General features: G+C 41.7%; 1 protein-coding gene across 4 annotated transcripts in view; it reads left to right on the top strand.

The window, feature by feature from the left end:
- zbbx (zinc finger, B-box domain containing) overlaps nucleotides 1-25,986 on the top strand; it is a 154,923-nt gene that overhangs the window by 73,638 nt on the left and 55,299 nt on the right. For all 4 annotated transcript variants that reach the window (XR_010975964.1, XM_068042183.1, XM_068042184.1 and 1 more), the window contains 2 exons: nucleotides 6,136-6,473; nucleotides 13,727-13,889. Coding sequence is in view for 3 of the 4 variants with exons in the window: in XM_068042183.1 (XP_067898284.1) it covers nucleotides 6,136-6,473; nucleotides 13,727-13,889 (501 nt within the window). In the remaining variant the exon portion in view is untranslated. The remainder of the gene's footprint in view (nucleotides 1-6,135; nucleotides 6,474-13,726; nucleotides 13,890-25,986) is intronic.

Below are 25,986 nucleotides of genomic sequence, written 5' to 3'. Positions count from 1 at the left end.
TTATTTCGCTTGCATATTTCTCTCTACCAATTTTTCCCCTCTAATCTAATAATCTCCTTCTAACCTGCTTGACCAGAATATTGGACAGTGTGATTCCACATTTGTGGCTTCATAGGAAAACAACTAGTTATAAATTATATTTGGTACATGGGGTGCACATTTCATTCAAAACTTTCATAATTCACGTTGCACATCTGGACAAGCCCACTCCATTGTCCGTAGTATCTGTTACACCTGTAGGTGATGCAGAGTGTTGTTGACAGTGTTGTCAAGCGGTAATTACTCACCATTAACCTTACTGATGCTCATTTTGGGTTTCACCAGGACCACTGGACTCCAGACTTATTACAGCCTTGGTGCAAGCATAGATAAAAGAGATGAATTCCAGAAGTAAGGTGACAGTGACTGTCCTTGATATCAAGGCAGCATTTGATAAAGTGTGGCACCAAGGAACCCTAGTAAAACTGAAGACAATGGGCTGGATTTTTGCGGCGACCACACGTCATGCAGCCACTGCGATATTCAGCATGGTGGCTCTTTTAAATGGCTGGGGTGGACTGCCCAGTCCAATGCCATGGAGGGGGTGGGCTGTCCGTCGATGGCAATGGCGTCAGCAGCCTTTGCACAGGCGCTGACACAATTTTTAAAGGGCTTTGAGCCCTATCATTACATTTAAATCATTAAAAGGAAATGGGTTTTAAAAATTAAATTCATTGATCTAGCCCCTCTCCCGCCCACCCCCAACAACCATAGATTTAATTCTTTGCCCTCTCCCCCCCAAAATATTTAGCTTGTGCACCTGATCTTCCCCACCAACCTCCCCCACAAAGTTCACAAACTTTACCCCTTCCCACCATCCGCTACACCAATCAAATCACTGTGATGCCCGTCCCACACCCGCCCCCCCGCTCTGAACAACTTACCTGCTCCCCTCTCCCCCCACCAATGTTCCCCCTCAGAATTCCGGAGGGAGATCCGAAGGCATGGGAATACCGGCCACCGGCACCAATATCGCCCTGGAACAGACGGCAGGAGCGGGTAAGTCATTTATTCATTCATTTACATTTTTAAAAAATATGCAGATTTGTCTCCCGTTGCCAAGCTACGGGGGCGGCCGCCACCAGGCCTCGCTACTGCCAGCCTCTGCCGGAGGCATTTTCCAGCCCCCCTACCCTCCACCATGACCCCCGCGTAGGCGGTTCTGTAAAATCCAGCCCAATGGGGGTTAGGAGGAAAAACACTCCAGTGATGAAGTCATCCCCAACACAAAAGAAGAGGTTGTAGTTGTTTGAGACCAATCCTCTGAGCCCAAGAACATCACTGCAGGAGTTCCTGAGGGCTGTGTCCTAGGCCCAACCATCATTAACTGCTTCATCAATTACTTTCCCTCCAACATAAAGTCAGAAGTGAGGATGTTTGCTAATGATTGCACATTGTTTAGTTGTATTCCTCAGATAATGAAGCAGTCATGCCCATATGCAGCAAGACCTGGGCAACATTCAGTCTTGGGCTGTAAATGGAAAGTATCTTTATTGCTGCACAAGTGCCAGGCAATGACCATCTCCAACAAGAGAGAGGCTAACCACCACCCCACGTAATTCAACAGTATTACTGTTGACAAACCTCCACCATCAATATCCTGGAGGTCACCATTAATCAGAAGCTTAACTGGACCAGCCACTAAATGCTCGAGCTGTATGAACAGGTCTGAGACTAGGTATTCTGTGGCGAGTGACTCACCTAATTCCCCAAAGCCTTTCCACCATTTACAAGGCACAAGTCAGGACTGTCATGGAATACTCTCCATTTGCCTCAATGAGTGCAGCTCCAACACCAATCAAGGAGCTCAAAATCATCCAGGACAAAGCAGCCTGCTTTATTGGCATCCCATCCACTGTCTTCAGCATTCACTCCCTCCGCCACCGGCAGCTTGTACCTGTAGTGTGTACTATCTATAAGATGTACTTGCCAAGGTGTCTTTGAAAGCATCTCCCAAACCTGCGACCTCTACCCGCTATCAGGATAAGAACAGCAGTTCTTTGGGAGCACCAACACCTGCAAGTTCGTCTCCAAGTTACACGCCATCCTGACTTGAAAATATATCACCATTCTTTCATTGTTGCCGAGTCAAAATCCTGGAACCTCCTACCTTACAATACTGTGGGAGTACCTTCACCACATGGGCTGCAGGGGTTCAAGGACAATTAATAAATGCTAGCCTTGTCAGCGACACTCGCATCCCACAAATTAATCTTTTTAATAAAAGGTGATGGGTCAGGGGTTTTAAAGTCAAGGGTGTGGCCTTGTCTGTCACACACTCACCCAGCCTTGCATCATACAAGTACCAGTGAACATACCGGTAGAAGTTAAAATATTTTTGTTCCATAACCTAAAGCTCAGGTAAAATAGTGAAATATTTTTAATTATTTGTTCAACACCAGCAGACGTGAATGTTCTTTAATAGTTCTTTTCACATTGAAGGGTGGCACTTGCAGATATTTGTATGAGGCTTTAAAATATTTGCACATAGATGTGAATGCAAATTGAGAATGAGGAAAATAACGAAATGAAATTCTAAACGTTAGGTGGAATAATGGTTTCGGAAAGGTTAATGTCAAGATTGTAGAGCTGTGTGTTTTGTAATGATCAGTTCAATTAGGAACTTTCTGACTGTTGCAGTTATGAAAATGTGAGGTTATAGTAATGTTGAAATGTGTGGCATAATATTACTTTTCAGAGAATGAGGCTTTTTGTACTGTTTTGAATCAAACTAAGAATTAGATCCATTTTTTAAGCATCCAAACGATGCTTTGGAAAATGAACTGGATATTGATTCATGTTCACTGTCTCTATCTTTGACGCAAGGAATTTAATGTGACAACAAAAAGAAAAGCAAAACTTCTGGAAATGGCATTTTCTGAATTTTATGTGACTGTTGTCACAGTGCATCTGATGTGTGTGTGATCCAAGTGCAGTGTTGATCATCATCCTAGAATTAGTTGACGTTGTCTAATGCTGCTACTTGCTGAAGTCTGAGTTTTAATTGTGGTGCTTGTCAGTACAGTGGGTTAGAGGTACATGAGATTGAATTAGCATTGCTGCTCTTGTCCTCGCTGGTAGAGGTCACAGGGAGGTGCTGTCAAAGTAACCTTGGTGCTTTTCTTTGTACATTGATTACACATACTGCAGCTACTGTGAGCCAGTGGTAGAGGGGAAGATATTGAGTTCTGTGGCACAACAATGTTGTTGCAGCTGCACCCATCCAGGGAGTATCCCATCACCCGCCTGACTTAAGTTTTGTAGATAGTGGTGAGGCTATGAGGGGTCAGGAGGTGAGCCATTTGTTATAGATGTACTTATAACCACAATGTAGATATGGTGAGTCCAGTTCAGCTTTTGGTCATTGGACCCCAAGATGTTGATGGTGGGATTTTTGGTAATGGCAATGTTGTTGAAGGGCTCCTTGACATCATATTTGGTTGAATTCTACCTTGATGTCAATAGCAGCTCCTTTCACTACTCTTATATTCCATTATTGCATTTGTGCCTGGATCAAGACTCTGATGAGAATGATGAGGCAAGTGGTTCTGGTGGAAACTGAACTGCGTGTGCATGTTATTGGTAAATAGGTGTTGCATACTAATGATTGGGAGGAGGCTGATAGGATAGTAATTAGTTGAGAGATAATTATCCTGTTTTTCATTGATGCCAGGGAAATATTCCATATTGTAAGGTAGATGCTAGTGTCATGGCTGTCTTGTTTTAATATATCTAGGTATTTGTGGTATCAGGTCAAACTGAACAATCCAGCACTCAAGCATTAAGATCACACCATTATCATACTTGGAAGGTATGAAATGTTCATGTAATTTCTTTTATTCTTTAAATTCCAAAGAAAATTTACACCACCCTCGTTGAAATAAAGAAACAATTAAAATACTGTTTTCTTGTACTTTAACTGTAATTAATTGTTGAAGAACACAACGCAATAGTCATAAGAGGAGGAGGTAAGCATGCTATCTGAACAGATGGTTTACTGCAGGCATTCCATCAATATATGTAGATGGAAGAAACAAAGGGGTCAGCAACAAAGTGATGGCATGCGCAGCTGATCTCAAAGGAAATTTGCCTACAACGATCTAGCAAGCTCTGTAGTGCGGATTTCATTCTGGCGCCAGCTATAGGGAATCTCTGGAATCCAGCAACAGTGATGTCACGAAGCAGGCTAAGCAGCCAATCACATTGAAGAATTCTCACAGACAGCAAACCAGGAAGTAACCAGCAGGTTTCATCATTCACTTTTTATAATTTTACAGAAAATGAAATACAAATTAGGACATACACGTTGCTAGAAGCTGAACTATCATGAACAATTTGATTTCTAAGAAAGGCTAGGCCATCAGCAGGTGGGAGCCTCTCATGGTGGTCAATTCCTTTAGTCACCTAACTGTGCTTCAAGATTATAATTCAGTTTGGTCAGTTTTGTCAAAAGTTCAGTTGACTGTGGTTTAGGTCTGTCTGCATATGACCAGTTTATCAATTATTATACTGTGGTAGCTTACGTGATTGGTTGCAAAAGGGCGGCACAGTGGCGCAGTGGTTAGCACCGCAGCCTCACAGCTCCAGGGACCCAAGTTCGATTCTGGGTACTGCCTGTGTGGAGTTTGTAAGTTCTCCCTGTGACCGCGTGGGTTTTCGCCGGGTGCTCCGGTTTCCTCCCATAGCCAAAGACTTGCAGGTTGATAGGTAAATTGGCCATTGTAAATTGCCCCTAGTGTAGGTAGGTAGTAGGGAATGTGGGATTACTGTAGGGTTAGTATAAATGGGTGGTTGTTGGTCGGCACAGACTCAGTGGGCCGAAGGGCCTGTTTCAGTGCTGTATCTCTAAATAAATAAAATAAACTTTAGTTTTTATTATTTTAAAAATCTATGAAATTTTTATTGAGACATAGAGAAATTGGACATTCCTCAAATTTAAAATTAGGTTTTCAGGGCAGGAGAGGTTGTTCTGCAGTAATTATGAACTTAGCACACAATTAAAACCCCAATTATAGCTCTTCAACAAGGTGTAACTTTTTCAGAGTTTTTTTACAGCGAGAATAGTAGCGTAAAAAGTTAAAGTTAGTGTCAAGTCAGTGATTCCATCTGTGAGGACTTCAGTGCATCCTGTGGAGGAACAGGGAATTACTGACAGCAACTTCTGGATTTCCATGTTTAACTGTGCATGTGTGGATGCTGGAAGTTGTGGTGCAGGTTGACAGTTTTACCGTCATTACAACTGCAAAATCTGGGCCAATAAAGCTTTGTTACTACCCGCGGATATGCTAGTGTTAGCAAGTGTAGAATGATTGTGATGTTTCTTAGTCAATGGATTTATGTGTTCCAGAACAGAATTGTAAATCAACTACTGGCTACAAATTTTGGCACATAGAGATATACAAAGAATAGTACATAGTTAAAACATTACTCAGATGCACATTGCCTCCTGACTGGACCAAAAAAAACTCATAATCAATATTTTCAAATACGGATGATGCATTTATTTTTTGATGGTCTTGGCCTTGCCCTGGTAGCCAATTCCAATAACCTATTATCCTTTAGACATAGTAAAAAAAAACTTCTTTCTTGTTTCTAATTTTTAATTTGTATACCCTGTTTTTTGATCTCTTTGCCATGTGAATAATTCCTTGATCACAATTGATAGTATTTTATCATTCATGTACAAGTTGTGCAAAGTTGTTGTAATTTTTACAGTATGTAACATAATTTGATTCTGGCATTGTTGGTACTGTTCTAACGCATGAGTAGCTTATTTTAAACAAAAGCAAAATACTGCGGATGCTAGAAAACTGAAATAAAAACAGAATATGCTGGTAATACTCAAAAGGTCAGGCAGCATCTGTGGAAAGAGAAACAGAATGAATGTTTCAGGTCGATGACCTTTCATCAGAACCCAGTTTTAAAAGTCATTAATTCTATGAGAATTAATGCCATACTTATTTGGTACTCTTTTGTTGCTTCTAAAAGATTAAAAGTGTGGCTTATGGCACTTAGTATTGTTGGTTTAATATCTTTTTTATTTTAGTTTTTAAAAATATATGTATAATATACTATGTTTTTCTCCCAACTTTACAGATTCCTCAATGGACAGAAAAGATTCAGTTTCAAACTGCGAGACATCTCGGCCTCAGAATGGAACAGTGAAAGAAAGATATTGTGATGGAAGTCTAAATGCAGCCTCCCCTGATTGTGGCAGTAGTTCATCCAGGAAACACAGATTTATAAACCAAATCCTTGATAGAACAAACACTGTTACTTCTACATTGCCATCTCAGATGACTTCAGTGTTTTCAAATGATACACCTGAAAACCCTGTTTCTTCATTGAAAAGTTGTGAGGAATTTAACCATAAGCTGCAGATAGATGACTTAGAAAATAGCAAGAACATTGGATTCATTGCCAAGCCATCTAATGTAAGAGTTTGATACGTTTTTTTTAAAATAAAAGAACTTACGCTGTAATAGATTAGTCCCTTAAAACTTAATATAAATTTCCCATATTTAGTTTTTAAATTTAAACATCTAAACTCATACAATGCTGGCATTTCTAGGGAATGTTTTATACCCAGGCTGATCCCTTTTTTATATAGATTCAGTGATTGTTTAATATATTACTGGTCGAATATTAGGAGTAGCTTTATAAATCCATTATTGCAAACTCAAGGGATGATTCAGAGCATTTGACAAGTGCCACATAAGATACTTATATTATGAAAATTAAGCACACGATATCAGAGCAAACGTAGTTACATAGGTAGAGAGATGACAAGAGACAGAAAGTTAAGAGCAAGTGGTTGTTTTTCAAATTGAGAGGATGTTATTGCTTTGCCCTTGGGATCTGTGCTTCGACCTCTTTTGTTTTCCATTTATATAAATCATCGGGGTGTAAACACAAAGGAAATTATATCAAAATTTGCTGATGACTAAATTAGGGAGTATGACAAACTTTGAAGGAGGATGTAGATGTTCACCAAGGTGAGCACATAGCAATTCAATGAAGATAAATGTGATGTGTATATTTTAGGGAAAAGAGCACTGAAAGTGGTAAGAATCTTAACAGGATGGGGAACAGAGCACTGAAAGTGGTAAGAATCTTAACAAGATGGGGAACAGAGAACTCTTCATTGAACTTTGAGAAGCTGGTTTTATAAACGGGAAGGCCAAAAATAAGTAAAATGGGATTCTTGGCTTTCGAGATAGGATATGAATGTAAAAGCAAAGATGTGATGTTGAACTTGTGCAATGTTAATGACACCAAAGTTGGAATAGTGCATGCATTTCTGGGCATCCCATTTATAGGAAGCATTTTAGAACCATGGAAATAGTATTAACAATTCATTACAATAATACCAGGAACGAGAGGCTACAATTACAAAGAAGCAGTTGAAAAATTGAGGCTTTTTCATTGAAAGAAAGAAGAAAAACTACTCGACTAAAAGATTTTGTCAAGATAAATAGTGAAGATTGTTTCTCTTCGTTGGTGAATTGGTAACAAGGGGACACAGACTCAAGATTATTATTCGAATAATGAGGGTGTGGAATTTAGAGCAAAGAGTTGTTAGAATATGGAATACTTTACCACAACTGGTTATTAAGGCGGAACTTCTAATATACCAAAGAGGCTGAATAAATTTTTGAAAAGGAAAACTATAAAAATATCCAGGGAAATAAGAAAAATTGGATTAGAGGAGACAACTCCATTTGAAGAACTAGTGCAGGAGCAATGGTCAAATGTGCTGTAATATGAGTCTTGCTAACCTCCATTTTCTAATCTAAAGATAGAGAATTGCTTGTTCCTTCCTAAATTACTGTCTAAACGTGTGAGGCTGTTCCATTTGATTAAAAAGATGTGCTGCCATCTTCTTACCCTGTCTACATAAATTAGAAGAAATATTGATTTCATTGTGTAGCTATTATGCAAGCAATCTTTGTACTTTTAAAAAACATCTTTTCATCTAGAACTATTCTCTTGTGTACCCAGGTGGTTGATTGGTTGAATGTATTAGACTGTACTATGAGCAAGATGACTGCCTATGTATTCAGCAACTTCTCATTCAAAATAGAAAGAGAAACAAAGAAAAATGTGCAAGTTAGCAGAGTAATGCTCAGAATCCTACTCAAATAAGTCTCCCCTGCTCACTCGCACTCTCGCTCTCTCCCTCGCTTGTACTATATCTCTTCCTACCTCAACAGTTTTTAAAAAATTATTTAGTGGCTAGCAGACATCTCTAAAATTTTAAGGCAATTACTAGTCACCACAAGAATAGTGATACTATCTTTTTTTTTAAAAAAACTTACTAAAATTGTATATACTTTGTTTTCCTTTTTATTGCCTTCAGTTAATTGTTTTAGATTAGTTACTTTATTGCTGTTGCTGTTGAAGGTTTTGTTCCAGCATAAGTAAAGGTCCGCGCATCATACTAATTGGTAGTCATAAGAAAATGAGTCATTATGATTTCTCCTTTTAATAATATGAAGATACCCTACTCTCATCAGAACGTATGCATAGAAAATATATAGGACTAGATTTTACTAGTGCGCTGCAACTCACGGCAGCATGCTTTGAAGTCAGTGGTCCTCCTGCGTGCAGCGGCTACCACTGAGCCCCTGTAATATTTCACACGGGGGCTCATTTAAATGGAAGGCACAGAGTGGCTGTCCCCAATGACGTAGAGGAGATGGCCGCTCCATATTCAGCAATAACGTCTGGCGCCACCGCACAGTCGCGGCACCATTTTTAAAGGGCTTCAAGCCCTTCACTAGCGTTTGCATTTTTAAAAGGAATAAAAGTTCAAAAGTAAAGTTACACATGTAGTAATATTTTCACTCCCCTCACCCACACCCCCATGGAAGAATCAATTTGTTAAATGCCCATTCACCCAGCCACAAAATCTTTTATGCAGATTCCGACCTTTCCCCCCAACCTTTATTAACTTTAAAGTTTAACCCCTTCCCACCATCCCCCCCCCACACCAATTAAAAACTGTTCCCCGCTCCTCCCCCACACCCGCCCTGAGAATTACACTCCTCCCCCCCTCCCCACCAGTGTCTCACCTAGTTCCCCAAACAGAGATCCGAAAGCGCGGGACTTCCGGCCACCGGCTGGAATATCGGCGTGAGACAGCTGCCTGGTCTAGGTAGGTTTATTTACAGTTATTTCAAAACATTTTGCAACGGGGCTGCACCGAGGTCTAGCCGCCGCCGGTAAAATGTGGCGGGGACTTCTCAGCGCTGGGGATCAAGGTGGAACTTTCCTGACAGAATTTTCCGGCCCCCCCCCCCACCCCCCACGACCCCTGATGTTGGAGGGCTGGTAAAATCCAGCCGATAGTCTTCCTGAAGGCCAAATGATATAGGTATAATTGAAACTCTCTTAAAGGGATACATTCTCTGATTTGCATAATTATTTTGCCTGGGGTACGTAAAATATACTCTTCTTTCAAAGATTGCAGATGACTCCATCTAGTAGGCAAAAAATGTTAGCCAGAGTCCCACTAAAAAAATACTATTTTAATAATTTTTTTCCTTAAAAATAGAATCTGGATAATGATCATTTTAAGAATTGGATAGTTTCCAAAATACCATAGAAGGCACTTGCTCCAATGCATTGGAGCACATGGAAGTGTTATCAGTAAAATGCATAAGAGTAGGATTTAGATTGCCGTGTTGGATTGGTACTCTGCAGTTTTCTTTTGTTGGACCAGGAAGAAATTTCGGTTACTTAGATTGGCAAATACAATGATTTGGTGGTTCACAAGAATCGGTTCTGAGGCCAATGTTGTTCACCATTTAAATAAACAATTTGAATTGGAAGTACAATTTGAAAATTTGTGACTGATGCCAAATTGAGGAGTGGAGTTAATACAGAGGAGAACTGCAATAAAAGACATTAATACACTTGCTAAATGCACATGTAATTATCAAATTAACTTCAATATGGATGAGTGTGAGGTAGTTAGCAAGAATAAGGAGGTCACATTTTCCATGGGAAAATAAGTGTCTAAATGGAGTTAAGGAATAAAGGGTTCTGGGGGTACAGGTGCACAAATCACTAAAAGTAGTGATGCAGGTTAATAAGGCCATTTAAAAGAAAAAACAAAGTGCTGGAGTTCATTTCTGGAGGGATAGAATTGAAGAGAAGAGCAATTATGTTAAACTTGTATAGAACCTTCGTTAGGCAACACTTGGAGTACTGTGAACAATTCTGGTTTCCATATATAAAGGACATAGAGGCACTGGAGAATGTGCAAAAAATATTCAGTAGAATGAAAGCAGAACTGAGAGGTTATACTTATCAGGAACGATTGAACAAGCTGGGTCACTTTTCTCTAAAAGAGAGAAGACTGAGGGGTGACCTGATAGAGGTCTTGAAGATCATGAAAGGGTTTGATTGGGGTAGATGCAGAAAAGATGGTGAGACCAGAACTAGGGCCCATAAATATTGGGTAGTCACTAATAAATCCAATAGGGAATAAAAACAGAAAATGCTGGAAATACTCAGCAAGCCTGGCAGCATCTGTGGAAAGAAAAACAGAGTTAATTTTTCAGGCCGATGTTCCTTCAGAAGAGTTTGCCAAATACCAGTTTAAACTCAAGCATGTCCATGAGGTAGGTAAAGACCTGGACAGCAAAGAAGACACTCAAAGCAAACAAGCCTTTCCCATGGTGACAGTCGTACACCACATGGATGCAATTACACAGCTGGAAGCCTTCACTACAATCAAAATCATATGTCCAAACAAGAGTGGCAAGCACAAGCTATGGCTGAAGGTTGATGCTGGGCAAGTGCCAACATTTTACCACTTTGGATACTGAGGGTATATAGCTAGCTAAATGGAAATCTATGCCATAGCCAACAAAAGCTAGACTCACTGCATATAATGGTTCACCAATATGAAGCGTGGTAGCACTGATGATGGAGTTCAGATATGGAAATTCTGCATGGCCACCACAAGTCTTCTACGTTGTTGATACCGATGGTCCACCAGTAGCAGGATTACCAACATGCAGTGGACTCTGGATTGTGACGATTCACAAGATCAGTAATGTGCCAGTGCTACACAACCAAGGTAAATGTGACCACATTGAGTCCATTCAGGATTTACGAAAGAAGTACCTGGACAGATTTGATGCCGTGGGCAGTTTTAGAGGAGATGTTTTTCATTTGAAAGACGACACAGTTCCCTCCATAGATCCACTATGGGAGTGCAGTGTCCACATCAAGGACAAACTAAAAGCTGAACTTGACACAATGGAATGCTAAGGGATTTTTCATCATGTCCAGCAACACACTGGTGCAGTTCTGTAATCACCATGATCAAGAAAGATGGTATCATCAGAGTACGTCTTGATCCAAGAAGGTTAAACCAAGCACTCAAGATGTCCTCACAAAATTCATACTTTGAAAGAGTTAAATCCAAGATTTGAGAGAGCCAAGGTTTTCTAAAAGTTGGACACAAAACATGGATACTGGTCAGCCTACCTTTCTGAAGATTCACAGGAACAAACAACTTTCAGAGCACCATTTAGGTGATATTGCTTTTTATGCTTACCATTTGATCCATCAGTAAGTCAAGACCTGTTCCAACAGTATATGGATTTCATCACTGATTCATCAGCCTTAGGAGGGTGGTAGGTGGTAATCAGCAGGAGTTTTCCTTGTCCTTGTTTGACCTGGTGCCATGAGACTTCATATGGTCTGAAGTCAATATTGAGGACTCCCAAGTCCAGTCCTCCTGACTGTATTCTACAGTACTGCCATCTCTATGGAACAGGACATAAAGATGGTGATGGAGCAGTCTGGGACATTGGTTAAAAAGTATGATTCTGTGAGTTTCTCGGGTTTTTGTTTGATTAGTCTGTGGTACAGCTGTCCTAATATTGGCACAAGTCCACAGGTGTTAGTAAGGAGGGCTTTGCATTGTTGGCAGGGCAAGGTTTTCCATTGTCCTGTATGGTGCTTAGGTCGATGCCATTTATTCTGACAAGGCTTTTTTGTAGCAGTTAGTATTATGAAAGTGCTTCCATTTCTTAACATTTGTTGAGGACTCATGTTTTAGAATTGTGGAAATGGATTCCTTTGGAGGACTGAAGTGATTTCATAGATGCTGGACTTTTTTTTTAAATGGTCACTGGAAGGACTTTGGGACTCGAGATTTCTGTTTTAAAAAACCCTACTGGATGTCACATGTCTTAAGCTAAATAAGCAACAGGAGCCTTGGTGACTTGGGGGAGTTATTGACAGAGAAGTGACATGTCAAGCTTTACGGTGGTCAAGAGTTGATTTCGTTTTGAATATTGTTTTGAGTCTGTTGGAGGTCAGCCTGCTAAGAGAGAAAATCCTTTCTCCACCTCTGAGAAACCCTGGGAATCCAATGTGTGATACCATATTTCTCCTGGAAAGCCTGCCAGACTAATACTTGATGTAGCCTGAAGAGAACTGCTCCAAAAAGAACCCAGTGACAGTCATTTACACGTATTTGGGATGCCAGAAAAGGAACAACTGATATAATTCCATATCTTATCCTTTTCCTTCAAGCATTAACAAGTATTTGTCCAATGTGTTTTTTTTTGTCTTTTTTGTAAAGAGATCTCTGCAGAGAAAATATATTTATTTTTTCTTTAACTGATGTATGTATGTGTGTGTTTGTGTGTATGTGTCTGTGTTGGGCTAAGTTAGAAGGGAACTTTCATATTTCAATCTGTGTCTTAATGCTTTGCATCTTTACTGAATACATCTTGTTTTATAATAAATTGATATTTTTTTTGTTTATTAAAGAAACCTGGTTGGTGGATTTTATTCTGAAATAAAAATAGAGTATATAATTGGCTGTATCGGTAACTGGGTAAACATTTGAATATATGTTGTGACCTGTGGAGAAGTGGAACTAAAGAAAGACAGTGCACTCATTCCGCCTGGGTCGTAACATTAGATACAACTGAGGAGCTTGCTCGGCCATTTCAGAGAGCAGTTAAAATTCTACACATTGCTGTGGATCTGGAGTCACATATGGGCCAGATTGATTAAGATGTCCCAAAGGACATTTGTGAACCAAATGTGTTTTTCCAATGTGCCATTAGTTTCACAGTCAGCAGTACCAATACTGGCATTTTTTATATTCCAGATTTTTATTTAATTAACCGAATTTAAATTCCCCAGCTGCCTTGCTGGGATTTGAACTCATGTCTCTCGATCATTAGTCCAGTTCTCTGGATTACTAGTTCAGATGATACCCTACATTGAGTTCTACATAAAAACAGTCTCTGCACTTTCAATAATATGATGAGGTGTACAATAAAAACTTTTATAAATGCAATTTCTTTCTTGTAACATATTCATTTACTATATTGTAACTTACAGACACATTTTTGATAATAGATAACATGGAATTCTCTTTTTATGACTTACGTACGTTGAAATTTTTAAAATCTATGAAGGACCATCACAAGTAAATGGCCAGTGTTTCATGAAGAGTAAATGGAATTGTGTAGTAATTGTTGATGATTGCAGCGTATAATGCAAGTAAGTGGGATTAGAATAGGTCTCTCTAATTAAAGAGCATGCACTCGTGCTGATGTGATGGGCCAAATTTATTTTGTTCCGTAACTTCTATATTTTTATAAGGTAACACTAATATTTTTGCAATAATTTGTTTCAATCTTGTTAGGAATTGCATGAGATTGCTCATTGCCAAGATGTTGACACTGGCCACTATCTGGGCCTGGAAGGTTTCTTCACCTTGCAGATGGATCCTGATCAAATTGTTGCAGAACCTTTTGCAAAACGAGTGATGAATGACAAAAAAGAAATGTCAGAAACACTGATCAAAGGTATGACATCCTGTATTTATATGAACTCAGATAGGCAGGCATCAGATTGGCTGTACGTGCTTGTTATTTCAATGAATAAATCTGAAAGTCAATTATAGCTGTAAAATGGAATTCAATAATGACTTTCATTTCGGCATTGTGTGTTAAAGTCTTTCAGGAAATGCAGAAAGTAACTACAGTGATGCAATTTGTCAGACTACTATCTTTTCAAACTGGTCTTGAACTCAGCCAAGCATGATTGAAAAAAAGTCTTTGTGGGGGACTATTGAATGCCTACATGAAAGAGTCTCAGTTGTCTAAAACAAAAACAGAAAATGCTGGAAATATGAACTGAAACATTAACTCTTTCTCTCTCAACTAGTGCTGCCTGACCTGCTGAGTATTTCCAGCATTTTCTGTTTTTGTTTCAGATTTCAAGCATTTTCAGTATTTTGCTTTTGTCTCAGTTGTTTAAATTTAGTTCCAAAGGGGCCTGAGTGTAAATGTCAATAATTCAGCAGTAATTGCCAATCTTATTCAGGGATTTATGAGGGTAGATTTTCAATTCTACTGTCTGAGCAGATGTAGAGAGGAAAATGTGACGGGGAGGATCATACATCGTAACAGAATCCACCAATATTCCCTTCAGTTTATATTAATCTGAGAAAAATATGATGGGTTCCATAATGTGCTTGTAATCCTCTGCTGCCAGATTTTCTTTTTGTGCTCCACCCAGGCAATGTGTAAGGCCCAAGTAATAAAGGTGTAAATCTACCCCATGGGGTTATAAAAATGAATGAAATTATCAAAGCATGTTGTTTAGGCAGTATGAAGAAAGATTTGCCCCTGCATTTAGACTGTGTTTTACACAGTAGGGGCTGAATTTTATTCAGGCGCCGCGATGCACGGCAGCGCCCTTTTAATTCAGCGCGGCACCCGCATTTAGCAGCTGCCGAAGAGCCCCTGCGATATTATGCGCGGGGGCTCATTAGAATCACGGCGCCGAGCCGCCTTCCCCATATTATGTGGGGAGAGGCGGGATATTCGGCGCAGTGAGAGAGTTTTTGATAGTTGTGCAGCAGGTGCCGGAGCCCTATTTTAAGTGCCCCAGCACCATCTTCCTGACAGCTGTCAAAGAATACTTACCTGACTACTGAAGAGTGTCAATTTGGCAGCAAAGCAGAAAGTTCTGCAGAAATCCAGCGTGTCAGGCAGCATCTATGGAGAGCGAAGCAGAGTTAACTTGTCCAAGTTCACAGACCTGAAAGTTAACTATGCTTCTCTCTCCACAAATGCTGCCTGACCTGCTGAGTTACCCCAGCACTTTCTGCTTTGCTGCCACATACTTACCCTGCTGTGTCCCAGTGCCCTATGAAGTTGTGATGCTCTTCTCCCACTCAAGTGTAACATTCCTTCTTGTAGGCGTGCCACACCTGGGTGAATAATCTTAATTTTGCACATTCCAGGACGTGAGACTTAAATAGACCATAAAAGGTATTACAGAAGTTTACAGAGAGCACACTGACACAAATCGGAATGCAAGGGTGTCACAGAAATGTAAATATGTCTTTCACTAAATGTTCCTCACCAACATGTGTGTCCTTTTCTCTATGCGAATGATGTGTGCCAGCAAGTAGCGCCAATGTCACATCCCTTTGCACCATTGGCCTTTCAGGAGAGCCAATGTATGCAATAACATCATTGCCATGCCACCATTACTCATGGATTCAGTGACATGGACATTGACTCAGTCAGCTGCTGCCTCTAATGGTTTATGCAGGGATGCTGCAGATGTGGACTGCCACACCGCAGGTGAGTGAAGGTTATATGTGGCTTGCAGAGCTCATGTCGGTTCCTATAGAGCAGACAGCCTTTGTCTGATATGCCACTTTCGTACATCCCTAGCTCACTGCTAGCCCTGCGTGCAGAGCCTGGATGCTATCTGCCCTCCCATGCGTCTTTCATGTTGTAGGTCCTCAGCGTCCACAAAGTCCGAGGAGGAATCCTGTTGACATCTCTCCTCATCATGCCAGGCCTGGCCCCTATTGGGTGCATAGTTGTGCAGAGCAACAAAGAAAGGAGCTGGCCTTTTCTGCCCATAGTACAATGCATCATCCTATCCATCCTGGCATTGGAGACGCTCTTTCAGCATGCTGATCTCCTGCTCAATGGAGCCTTATGTAGCACAGTGGCAGGCGTTGTATCTCTCCTCTGCAGCAGTGGTGGAGTCTCTCACTGGTGTCGGGAGCCATATTTGCAAAGGATAGCCCTTATCTCCAAGAAGCCACCCCTCCATCTGAGCCAGTTCGGTGAACAGTGGTGGCAGCCGGGACTGGCACAAGACCCAGGTGTCATGGCAGCTGCCTGAGAAGCGGTCACACATTTGCTGCAAGCATCTGCGGTGTTCATATACCAGCTTCTCCTAGATTGAGAGGGCTCCTTTAATGGTGATGTCTGCAGGTGGTAGCCTGGCAGTAGACCTGATGGACACATGAGTGAAGTCTATGAATGTTACAACCTATGGTTCTCTGGCAATGGTGCCAGAACCAATGGCCCTCTGGGCCTGGCCATGAGAATCTGTCCTGAAGTGGACATACTCACTGGCCTTCCAGTGCAGGGCATTGGTGACCTCCCCGATGCAGCGGTGCACTGCTGACTGTATGACCACCACAAAGGTTTCTGGTGGGCCCCTAAACAGCTGCAGAGGCGACAGGCTTGAGAACCACTGCCACAAAAGGCATGGGATATCCACCGGAGCCCATGGGCTGCTGGTCATCGTTGAGCAGGGCACAGAGACATGTCACCACCCTCACTATAAGCGCAATCTCCTCTGACACTGGTGCTCTGACATCTGTTGGCATGTCATGCGGTGCTTGTAGATGCATGGCAAACGTAATGGCGAGCTCCCCTTGGGGGCTGTTGCTCATGCCCGGGGGCCTCTACTTGGATCACACCTGCCTGTTGGTATTTCCTTTGGCGCATATGGATCTTCACATGCAGGGGATCACACAATGTAGGATGAGCCATACCTATTTCCATGTGATAAATAAAGCTGAACCCTGCATGTATTCAAAGGTTCTTAACAGGGCATGGATTGGTGTTGATGGGTACATCAGCTGCTTTCCTGGATGAACTATGTGGTGTGCTATGGCATTGCCCATCTTGGCCAAAACTCAGAGTGGCACATCATGACTACCTCCCTTTATGCCACCACAGCTTTCCCTCCAGTAATCCCAGACCTGCTCCCTTTCAGAATGTAGAGTGTGATCCCAGCATATCCCCCCCCACCCCTCCTCCCTTTAGGATGCAGAGTTAGACCCCTGAATAACAGAGCGTACCTTCGCTGGCGACAACCTCTGCCTCTGAGGACCCACTGGCTTTTCAATTCGTGAATGGAACGGCACACGACGGCCACCCGTTCAGCAAAAAATCCGGAAGTGTCAGTGGAGAGGCGGTGGGCTGCATCATCAGCAAAGGTATGTGTTGTTATGTTAATTGTGATGCCGCCGCCGTGCGGTGGTGGGGGGGGCCACACCGAGGTCTCTCCGCTGGCGGTAATATGCGGCCCACCCTTCTCTACATCGCGGGTTGAAACGGGCCTCTCCCTGTAGGATTTTACCGGCCTCCGCATTGTGACTCACGGCGTCGAGGGCCCGGTAAAATTCAGCCCTAGGTGTGGGGTGGGGGTGGGGTGAAGGAAAAGAAACATTGTTTGTTATGTATAATTAAGTCATAAATCCATTCTTTATAAATGGTTTTATAATTTGTTACACGTATCACATGGAAGAAATCTTCCTTTGCTTGGATGCAGAAATCTAGAGTTGCTGTCAGTGATTCCCCACTCTTCCACAGTGTGTGCTCTTTCAATCCTCGCAGATAGAAATCAATTAGGAATCACTGATTTGACATGAACTTCCACTTTTTACGCTATTAACCTCACTGGAAAAAAGCCTTGAAAATGTTGTGCCTAGTTAAATGAGGTATCACTGTGTACTAAGTCATAATTACCGATAAACAGCCTCTCCAGCCCTGATAATCTATTTTTTTTATTTGTGAAATGTCAGATTTCTCCATCCCATGCTAAACAAAATCCATTGATTTATAAAATAATAAGTGGAGAGTATTCCATCACATTCCTCACTTTTGCCTTGTAGATGGTGGGCAGGCTTTGAGGAGTCAGGATGAGAGTTACTCGCCATAGAATTCTTAGTCTCTGACCTGCTGTTGTAGTCACAGTATTTATATGGCTGCTCCAGTTAAGTTTCTAGTGTGTTGTAATCCCCAGGATGTTGATGGTGGGGGATTCAGCAATAGTAATGCCATTGAACATCAAGGGGAGTTGGTTAGATTCTCTCTTATTGGAGATAGTCATTGTGTGACGCAAATATCACTTGCCACTTATCAGCCTAAGCCTGAATGTTGTCCAGATCTTGCTCCATGTGGGCATGGATTGCTTCAAGATCTGAGGACTTGTGAATGGCAAGTGCAATGATCAGTGAACATCCCCACTTCTGACCTTAAGATAGAGGGAAGGTCATTGATGAACCAGCTGAAGATGGTTGGGCCAAGGGCACTACCCTGAGAAACTCATACAGTGACGTCCTCGGACTGAGATGATTAGCCTTACCAACCATAACCATCTTCCTTTGCGCTGGGTTTTACTCTAGCCAGTGAAGCCTTTTCCCCAGATTCCAATTTTGTTAGGGCTCCTTGATGCCACGCTCAGTCACATGATGCCTTGATGTTAAGGGCAGTCACTTTCAATTAACCTCTGGAATTTAGCTCTTTTGTCCATGTTTGGACAAAGACTGTAATGTGATCTGGAGCTGAGTGGCCCTGCCAGAACCTATACAGTCAGTGAGCATTGGTGAGCAGGTTATTGCTGTGTAAGTGCTGCTTGATATCACTGTTGACGGCACCTTCCATAACTTTGCTGATGATTGAGAGGAGGCTGATGGGCTGGCAACTAGCTGGATTGGATTTTTCCTGCTCTTTGTTGACAGGACATACCTGGACAATTTCCACATTGTTGGGTAGATGCCAGTGTTGTAGCTGTGCTGGAACAAACTTGGCTAGTTCTGGAGCACGTCTTAAGTACTGCAGCTGGGATGTTGTTAGCACCCAGAGCCCTGGCTGTGTCCAGTGCCTTCAGCTGTTTATTGATATCATGTGGAGTGAGTCAGATTGTCTGAAGACTGGCATCTGTGATGTTGGGGACCTCAGGAGGAGGTCAAATTGAATCATCTACTTGGCACTTCTGGCTGAAGATGGTTGCAATTGCTTCAGTCTTGTCTTTTGCACTGAAATTCTGGAGTCCCCCATTACTGAGGATGGGGATGTTTGTGTAGTCTCCTCCTCTGGCTAGTTGTTTAATTGTCCATCACCATTCGCAAGTGAATGTGTCAAGACTGCAAAGCTTTGATATGGGCCGTTGGTTGTGGGATTGCTTAGCTCTGTCCATCGCTTGCGGTTTCTGCTGTTCAGCATGCATGTGTTGTAGCTTCACCAGGTTGTCACCTTATTTTTACGTATGCCTGATGCTGCTCCTGGCATGCTCTCCTACACTCCTTATTGAACCAGGATGAGTCCACTGGCTTTATGGTAACAGAATGAGGGTTATGCCAAGCCAGGATGTTACAGATTGTGGTTGAATACATTTTCTGCTGGTGCTGATGACACACAGCGCCTCATGGATGCCCAGTTTTGAACTGCTCGATCTATCCAATTTAGCATAGTGGTGGTGTCACGCAACACATTGGAGTGTGTCCTCAGTGTGAAGATGGGACTTTCTTTCCAAAAAGACTGTGCGGTGGTCACTCCTACCAATACTGTCCTGGATAGATGCATCTGCAGCAGGTAGATTGATGAGGATGAGGTCAAGTAGGTTTTCTCCTCTTGTTAGTTCTCTCACTACTTGCCACAGGTCTGGCAGATATATCTTTCAGACTTGGTCAGTAGTGGTGCGACCGAGCCACTCTTCGTGGCAGACATTGAAGTACCCCACCCAGACTACATTCTGTGCCTTTTCTAACCTCAGTGCTTCTTGCAAGTGGTATTCAACATGGAGGAGTACTGATTCAACAGCTGCGGGAGGGTGGTAGGTGGTAATCAGCAGGAGGTTTCATAGGACCATATGTTTGCCCATGTTTGACCTGGTGCCATGAGACCTGGTGTCAATGTTGAGGACTTCCAGCACCACTCTCTCCCAACTAGATACCACTGTGCTGCCACCTTTGGTGGATGGTAATGGAGGAGTCTGTAACATCGGTTGTAAGGTATTTTTCGTTGCCTATGACTATGTCAGGCTGTTGCTTAACTAGTCTGTGGGACAACTCCATTCCAATTTTGGCAGAGGTACCCAGATGGTTTTGAGGAGGACTTTGCAGGTTTGACTGGGCAAGGGTGTGTCTTTGTTGTTTTTGGTGCCTAGGTTGATGTTGGGTGGTTGTCCTGTTTTATTCTTATTCGACTTTTCTGTCGTAATTTGATACAACTGAGTGGCTTGCAAGGCCATCTCAGAGGGCAGTTAAGAGTCAGCCACATTGCTGTGGGTCTGGAGTCACATGTAGGCCAGACCACGTAAGGATGGCAGATTTCCTTCCCTGGAGGACATTAGTGAACCAGATGGGTTTTTAACAAAGATCAAGTTTCATGATCATCATTACAGTGGCTACTTTTTTATTCATGATTTATTAATTAATTAAATTTCAATTCCCCCAGCTACCATGGTGGGATTTGAACTCATGTCCCCAGAGCATTAATCTAGGCCTCTGGATTACTAGTCCAGTAACAGTACTGCCATGATAATGTTCCCTATTACCAGTGGACTTCCTGTCACATTGTTGATGGAAAGCTGGAGGAAATGTTGTTTATTAAGGAAGTGGATGTGGTGATGGTAAATGAAAGGAGAGCTTGTTGGTTTTGGATAGGGAGAACCACAGAGATAGCAGGATCTGAGTGAGAGCTCAGAGGAGTGCAGAGAGGGAGCGATTTGGAAGTGGACAACCCATCTCATTTATTTTGGCGGTTATTTATTTAATCAATTCATTTGAGGCTGTCTGTATTCCCAAAGGCTTGCTATGATGTTTTCATTGTTTAATTAATTTGTGGCTGTACAGCTCTCCCATGATTCATTCATTAATGAGTGGCTGACCCCAAAATTAAAATATTTAATGCATTACAAAATACTTTCTAGTTAGTTTTAAGAGAGCTAATTAATGACACAATTGAGATGTAGTTTAGATGTGCAACAGTGCCATCTAGTATTTGGCAGTTTAAAAGATATGTTTAATGTTAAGTGTGGATAGTTTAGCTTAATTGTTTTAAGCAGGACAGCTGTGTAGCAAAAGATTGACAACAGGAAATGAACACAGATGTAAAATGTTATTACATTATAGATAGCTTATACCCTTACACTGAGGGGCCTTGATGCCCAGGACCAACATCCCAGTGTAAGTGCTGGAATTTGACAGTTTGACAGTCGGCCCCTCTGTGGCTGACCCTACCAATTTATCTATCTAGATAGAAACACAGCACAAAATGTAGCCCTTGTAATTTTATTGTGATGCAAATATATTCTTGGAGTCCAAAATGATTAATACAGGTTTTGCATTTAAATATATGGACTTTCTATGTGCAGTTTTTTTTTCTAGTTCCTTCTCAGCCCCTCTTTTAACTTGTATCTGTGATAGGAACATAGGAGCAGGAGTAGGCCGTTCAGCCCATCGAGCCTGCTCCGCCATTCAATACGATCCTGGCTGATCATCCACTTCAATGCCGTTTTCCCACACGATCCCCATATCCCTTTATGTCATTGGTATTTAGAAATCTGTCAGTCTCCACTTTAAACATACTGAATGACTGAGCTTTCACAGCCCTCTGGGGTAGAGCATTCCAAAGATTCACAACCCTCTGGTAAAGAAATTTCTCCTCATCTCTGTCCTAAGTGGCTTCCCCCTTATTTTGAAATTGTGCCCCCTGCTTCTAGACTCCCCAACTAGGGGTAACATCTTACCTGCATCTACCCTGTCTATCTCTCTCAGTATTTTGTAGGTTTCAATGAGATCACCTCTCATTCTTTGAAACACTAGAGAATACAGGCCCAGTTTCCCCAATCTCTCTTCATAGGACAGTCCCGCCATCCCAGGAACAAGTCTGGTGAACCTTGGTTGCATTCCCTCTATGGCAATAATATCCTCCCTAAGGTAAGGGGACCAAACCTGCACACAGTACTCCAGGTGCGGTCTAACCAAGATTCTATACAATTGAAGCAAGACTTCACTACTCCTGTACTCAAATCCTCTTGCGATAAAGGCTAACATACCATTCGCCTTCCTAATTGCTAGCTACACCTGCATGTTAGCTTTCAGTGACTTATTGACAAGGACACCCAGGTCCTTTTGTACACCTACACTTTCTAATCTCTTACCATTTAAGAAATACTCTGCACATCTATTCCTCCTACCAAAATGGATAACCTCACATTTTTCCACATTTTATTCCATCTGCCAGGTTCTTGCCCACTCACTAAGTCTGCCCAAATCCCCTTGGAGCCGCTTTGCATCTTCCTCACAACACACATTCCCACCTAGCTTTGTGTCATCTGCGAACTTGGAAATGTTACATTTGGTCCCCACATCCAAATCACTGATATATATTGTGAACAGCTGGGCCCAAGTACTGATCCTTGTGGTACCCCATTACTCATGGCCTGCCAATGTCAAATGACCCGTTTATTCCTATTCTCTGTTTTCTGCCAGTTAACCAATCCTTAATCCATGCCAGTATATTACCTCCTATCCCATCTGCTTTAATTTTGCTAACCAACCTCTTGTGGGGGACTTTATCAAAAACCTTCTGAAAATCCATGTATACTACGTCCACCGACTCCCCTTTATCAATTCTGTTAGTAACATCCTCAAAAAACTCCAACAGGTTCGTCAGACATGATTTCCCATTCATAAATCCATGTTGACAATGCCCAATCAGATCATTATTACCCAAGTGTCCATTTATCACATCCTTTAAAATAGATTCTAGCATTTTCCCTAATACTGAGGTAAGGCTCACAGGTCTGTAGTTCCCTGTTTTCTCTCTTCCTCCCTTCTTAAATAGTGGGGTGACATTTGCTGCCTTCCAATCTACAGGAAGCGTTCCAGAATCTATAGAATTTTGAATAATGATCACCAATACATCCACTATCTCCATAGCTACCTCTTTCAGCACTCTGGGATGTAGAATATCAGGTCCTGGGGATTTATCAACCTTCAGCCCCATTAATTTCTCCAATACAGCCTTTTTACTAATACTAATTTCCTTCAATTCCTCATTCTCCCTAGTCCCTTGGATCTCTAATTCTGGGAGATTTCTTGTATCTTCCTCAGTGAAGACAGACACAAAGTAGTCATTTATCTTCTCTGCTATTTTTCTATTCCCCATTATAAATTCTCCTGACTCTGTCTGTAATGGACCCACATTAATTTTAGCCAAATGTTTCCTTTTTACGTACCTATAGAAGCTTTTAGAGTCCATTTTTAAGTTTTTTGCTAGTTTACATTCATATTCTATTCTCCCTTTCTTTATCAGTTTCTTGGTCCTCCTTTTTTGTATTCTAAAATCCTCCCAATCCTCATGTTTACTACTATTTCTGGCAACGTTATAGGCCTTTTCTTTTAATCTTATATAATCCTTAACTTCCTTAGTTAGCCATGGTTGACGGCCTTTAATTTTGGGGTTTTTGTGCCTTAAAGGAATGTATAGTTGCTGTAAACTATGTAATAATTCTTCTGTACCTTGTATACATCCTGGTGTACCCTTCTCCCTGTAGAATTTCTACAGGTAATATTTCCTTTCTATTTCATGATTAATTAGTTAAATCCATTTAGGGTTACTTTAGGGTGAGCTTGTTCATCTTGGAATGTACTAGTCCTGCAGGTCCAGCATTATTCTTTTACAGGTGTTCCACTTCTTTCAAAACGTCAACAAACACCCTCTACCAATCCCATTTGTTCCAAATATTTGCCCAATTTTTAACATTTTCTAGCCTTTTTAAAGCTATAAAACTGGGTCTTGGTCTTTGGTATAACTGTGTACCAGATAAAATGAAATTTGCTTGTTCAATGTCCTTGAGGCGCGACGACTGCCTTAAGTTAACTGGACCACTTACAACTACCAGGTTAAAATGAGCACTTTACCTTATGGCTACTCTTGCTCACTGTGTCATGGAGTAGTCATGCATTTCATTTAATAACACTGACTTTTTTGTGCAGCGTTAGTTATTTACTATTGTCGCTAACAGATCTAGTGCTGTAAACCAGCATGAGATTCAAATTATTATAGTTTCTGTTTGCTAACAGGAGATTCACATATTCCCCTGTGATTTTTTACTTTGTATTAAGAAGGTTTTCCTGAATTCCTGAGTTTTATTGAGTTTAATTTATTGAATCAAATTTATTTGTATAGTCTACAGAATCCCTGTGCAATTCTTTTGTTGTTTTGAGTTGTAGTCTGCTTCAGGGTGTTTCAGTTAGCCTATTTCCAGTTGTCATCCTAGTGAAGCTGCTGGCTCTAAAGTTTGCATTGCTACATTGGTTCCTGGTCCTGTGATGGGAGGCTGAGTAAATTGAGCCTGTACTCTGTGGAGTTTAGAAGAATGAGAGGTAATCTCATAGAAACAAAAGATTCTGAAGCGGCTTGACGGGGGTAGACACTGAGAGGTTGTTTTCCCTGTCTGGAGAATCTAGTACATGGAGGCATTGCCTCAGGATAAGGGGTCAGTCATTTAGGACTGAAATGAGGAGAACTTTCTTCACTCAGAGGGTTGTGAATCTTTGGAATTCTCTCCCCCAGAGGGTTGAATATACTCATTGTTGAGTATATTCAAGACTGGGATAGTTAGGTTTTTGATCTCTCAGAGAATCAAGGCATATGGGGAGCGGTCAGGAAAGTGGAGGTGAGACAGAAGATCAGCCCTGATTGTATTGAATGGTGGAGCAGGCTGGAGGGGCCATATGGTTTATTCCTGATCCTACTTCTTGGGCTGGATTTTACTAGCGCATAGCAACTCACGGCGGCACGCTTTGAGGTCGGTGGTCAGCTCGCATGCAGCGGCCGCTGCTGAGCCCCCATGATATTTCGCGTGGGGGCTCATTGGTATCATAGTGATGCGCCCCCCCCCCATATTACGTGGGGAGAGGCAGGACATCCGCTGCCATGATGAACATCGGCTTAGCTGTGTAGCAGGTGCTGGGGCCCTATTTAAAGCACTCCACTTGCTTCCTGACAGCTGCCAAATAAATACTTACCTCACGATTGAAGAGTGGGGATGCTGTCAATCTAGGAGCAAAGCAGAAAGTTCTGGAAAAACTCAGTAGGTCTGCAGCATCTGTGGAGAGAGAAGCACAAGTTCACAGACCTGAAAGTTAACTCTGCTTCTCTCTCCACAGATGCTGCCAGACCTGCCAAGTTTCTCCAGCACTTTCTGCTTTGTTGCCACGTACTTACTCTGCTTTGTCCCAGTGTCCTGTGCAGTTGAGATCCTCTTCTTCCACTCAAGTGTAACATTCCTTCTTGTAGGTATGCTGCACCTGGGTGAATAATCTTAATTTTGCACATAGGAGGACGTGAGACTGAATTGTATCATAAAAGGCAAATACACAGCAGAAATAAAAGCATAATTTAAGAATATCTGCATATTATAGGCTTGTAAACACCTGACTGAAAAGCCGCAGACGAATATGCATTTGGAATCTGTATTCATTTCTCTGCTAACTGTTAAGTGAAAAGACATGTAACTGGAATTAAAAGCACTTCTTAAAGAACAAAGAAAATATGTTTATATTCTAGCTGCATTGCAAACCAAAAATATTACATCAATAATTATGATCAGCTGCTCCAGAAGCAAAGTGTACGTGAACACGTGTCGATCTGTCATAGATGAAAAACCAAGACAACTGCACAGATCTCCTCACTAGTCTCGCATTAGTTTTCCCAAATATGCAAGAAAAACCTTGCAGCCAGAAGTTAGAGCAATTACACTGTGGAATCACATTTGCATTTAAAGGACCAGACCAAAAACCGAAGATGGAAGAGCGCCGTTCTAGGGTGGCCCCACTGTTCA

This window comes from Heterodontus francisci, chromosome 11, assembly GCF_036365525.1.
Source record: "Heterodontus francisci isolate sHetFra1 chromosome 11, sHetFra1.hap1, whole genome shotgun sequence".
Classification (NCBI taxonomy): domain Eukaryota; kingdom Metazoa; phylum Chordata; class Chondrichthyes; order Heterodontiformes; family Heterodontidae; genus Heterodontus; species Heterodontus francisci.
This window is presented reverse-complemented; position numbering and strand designations above follow the sequence as displayed.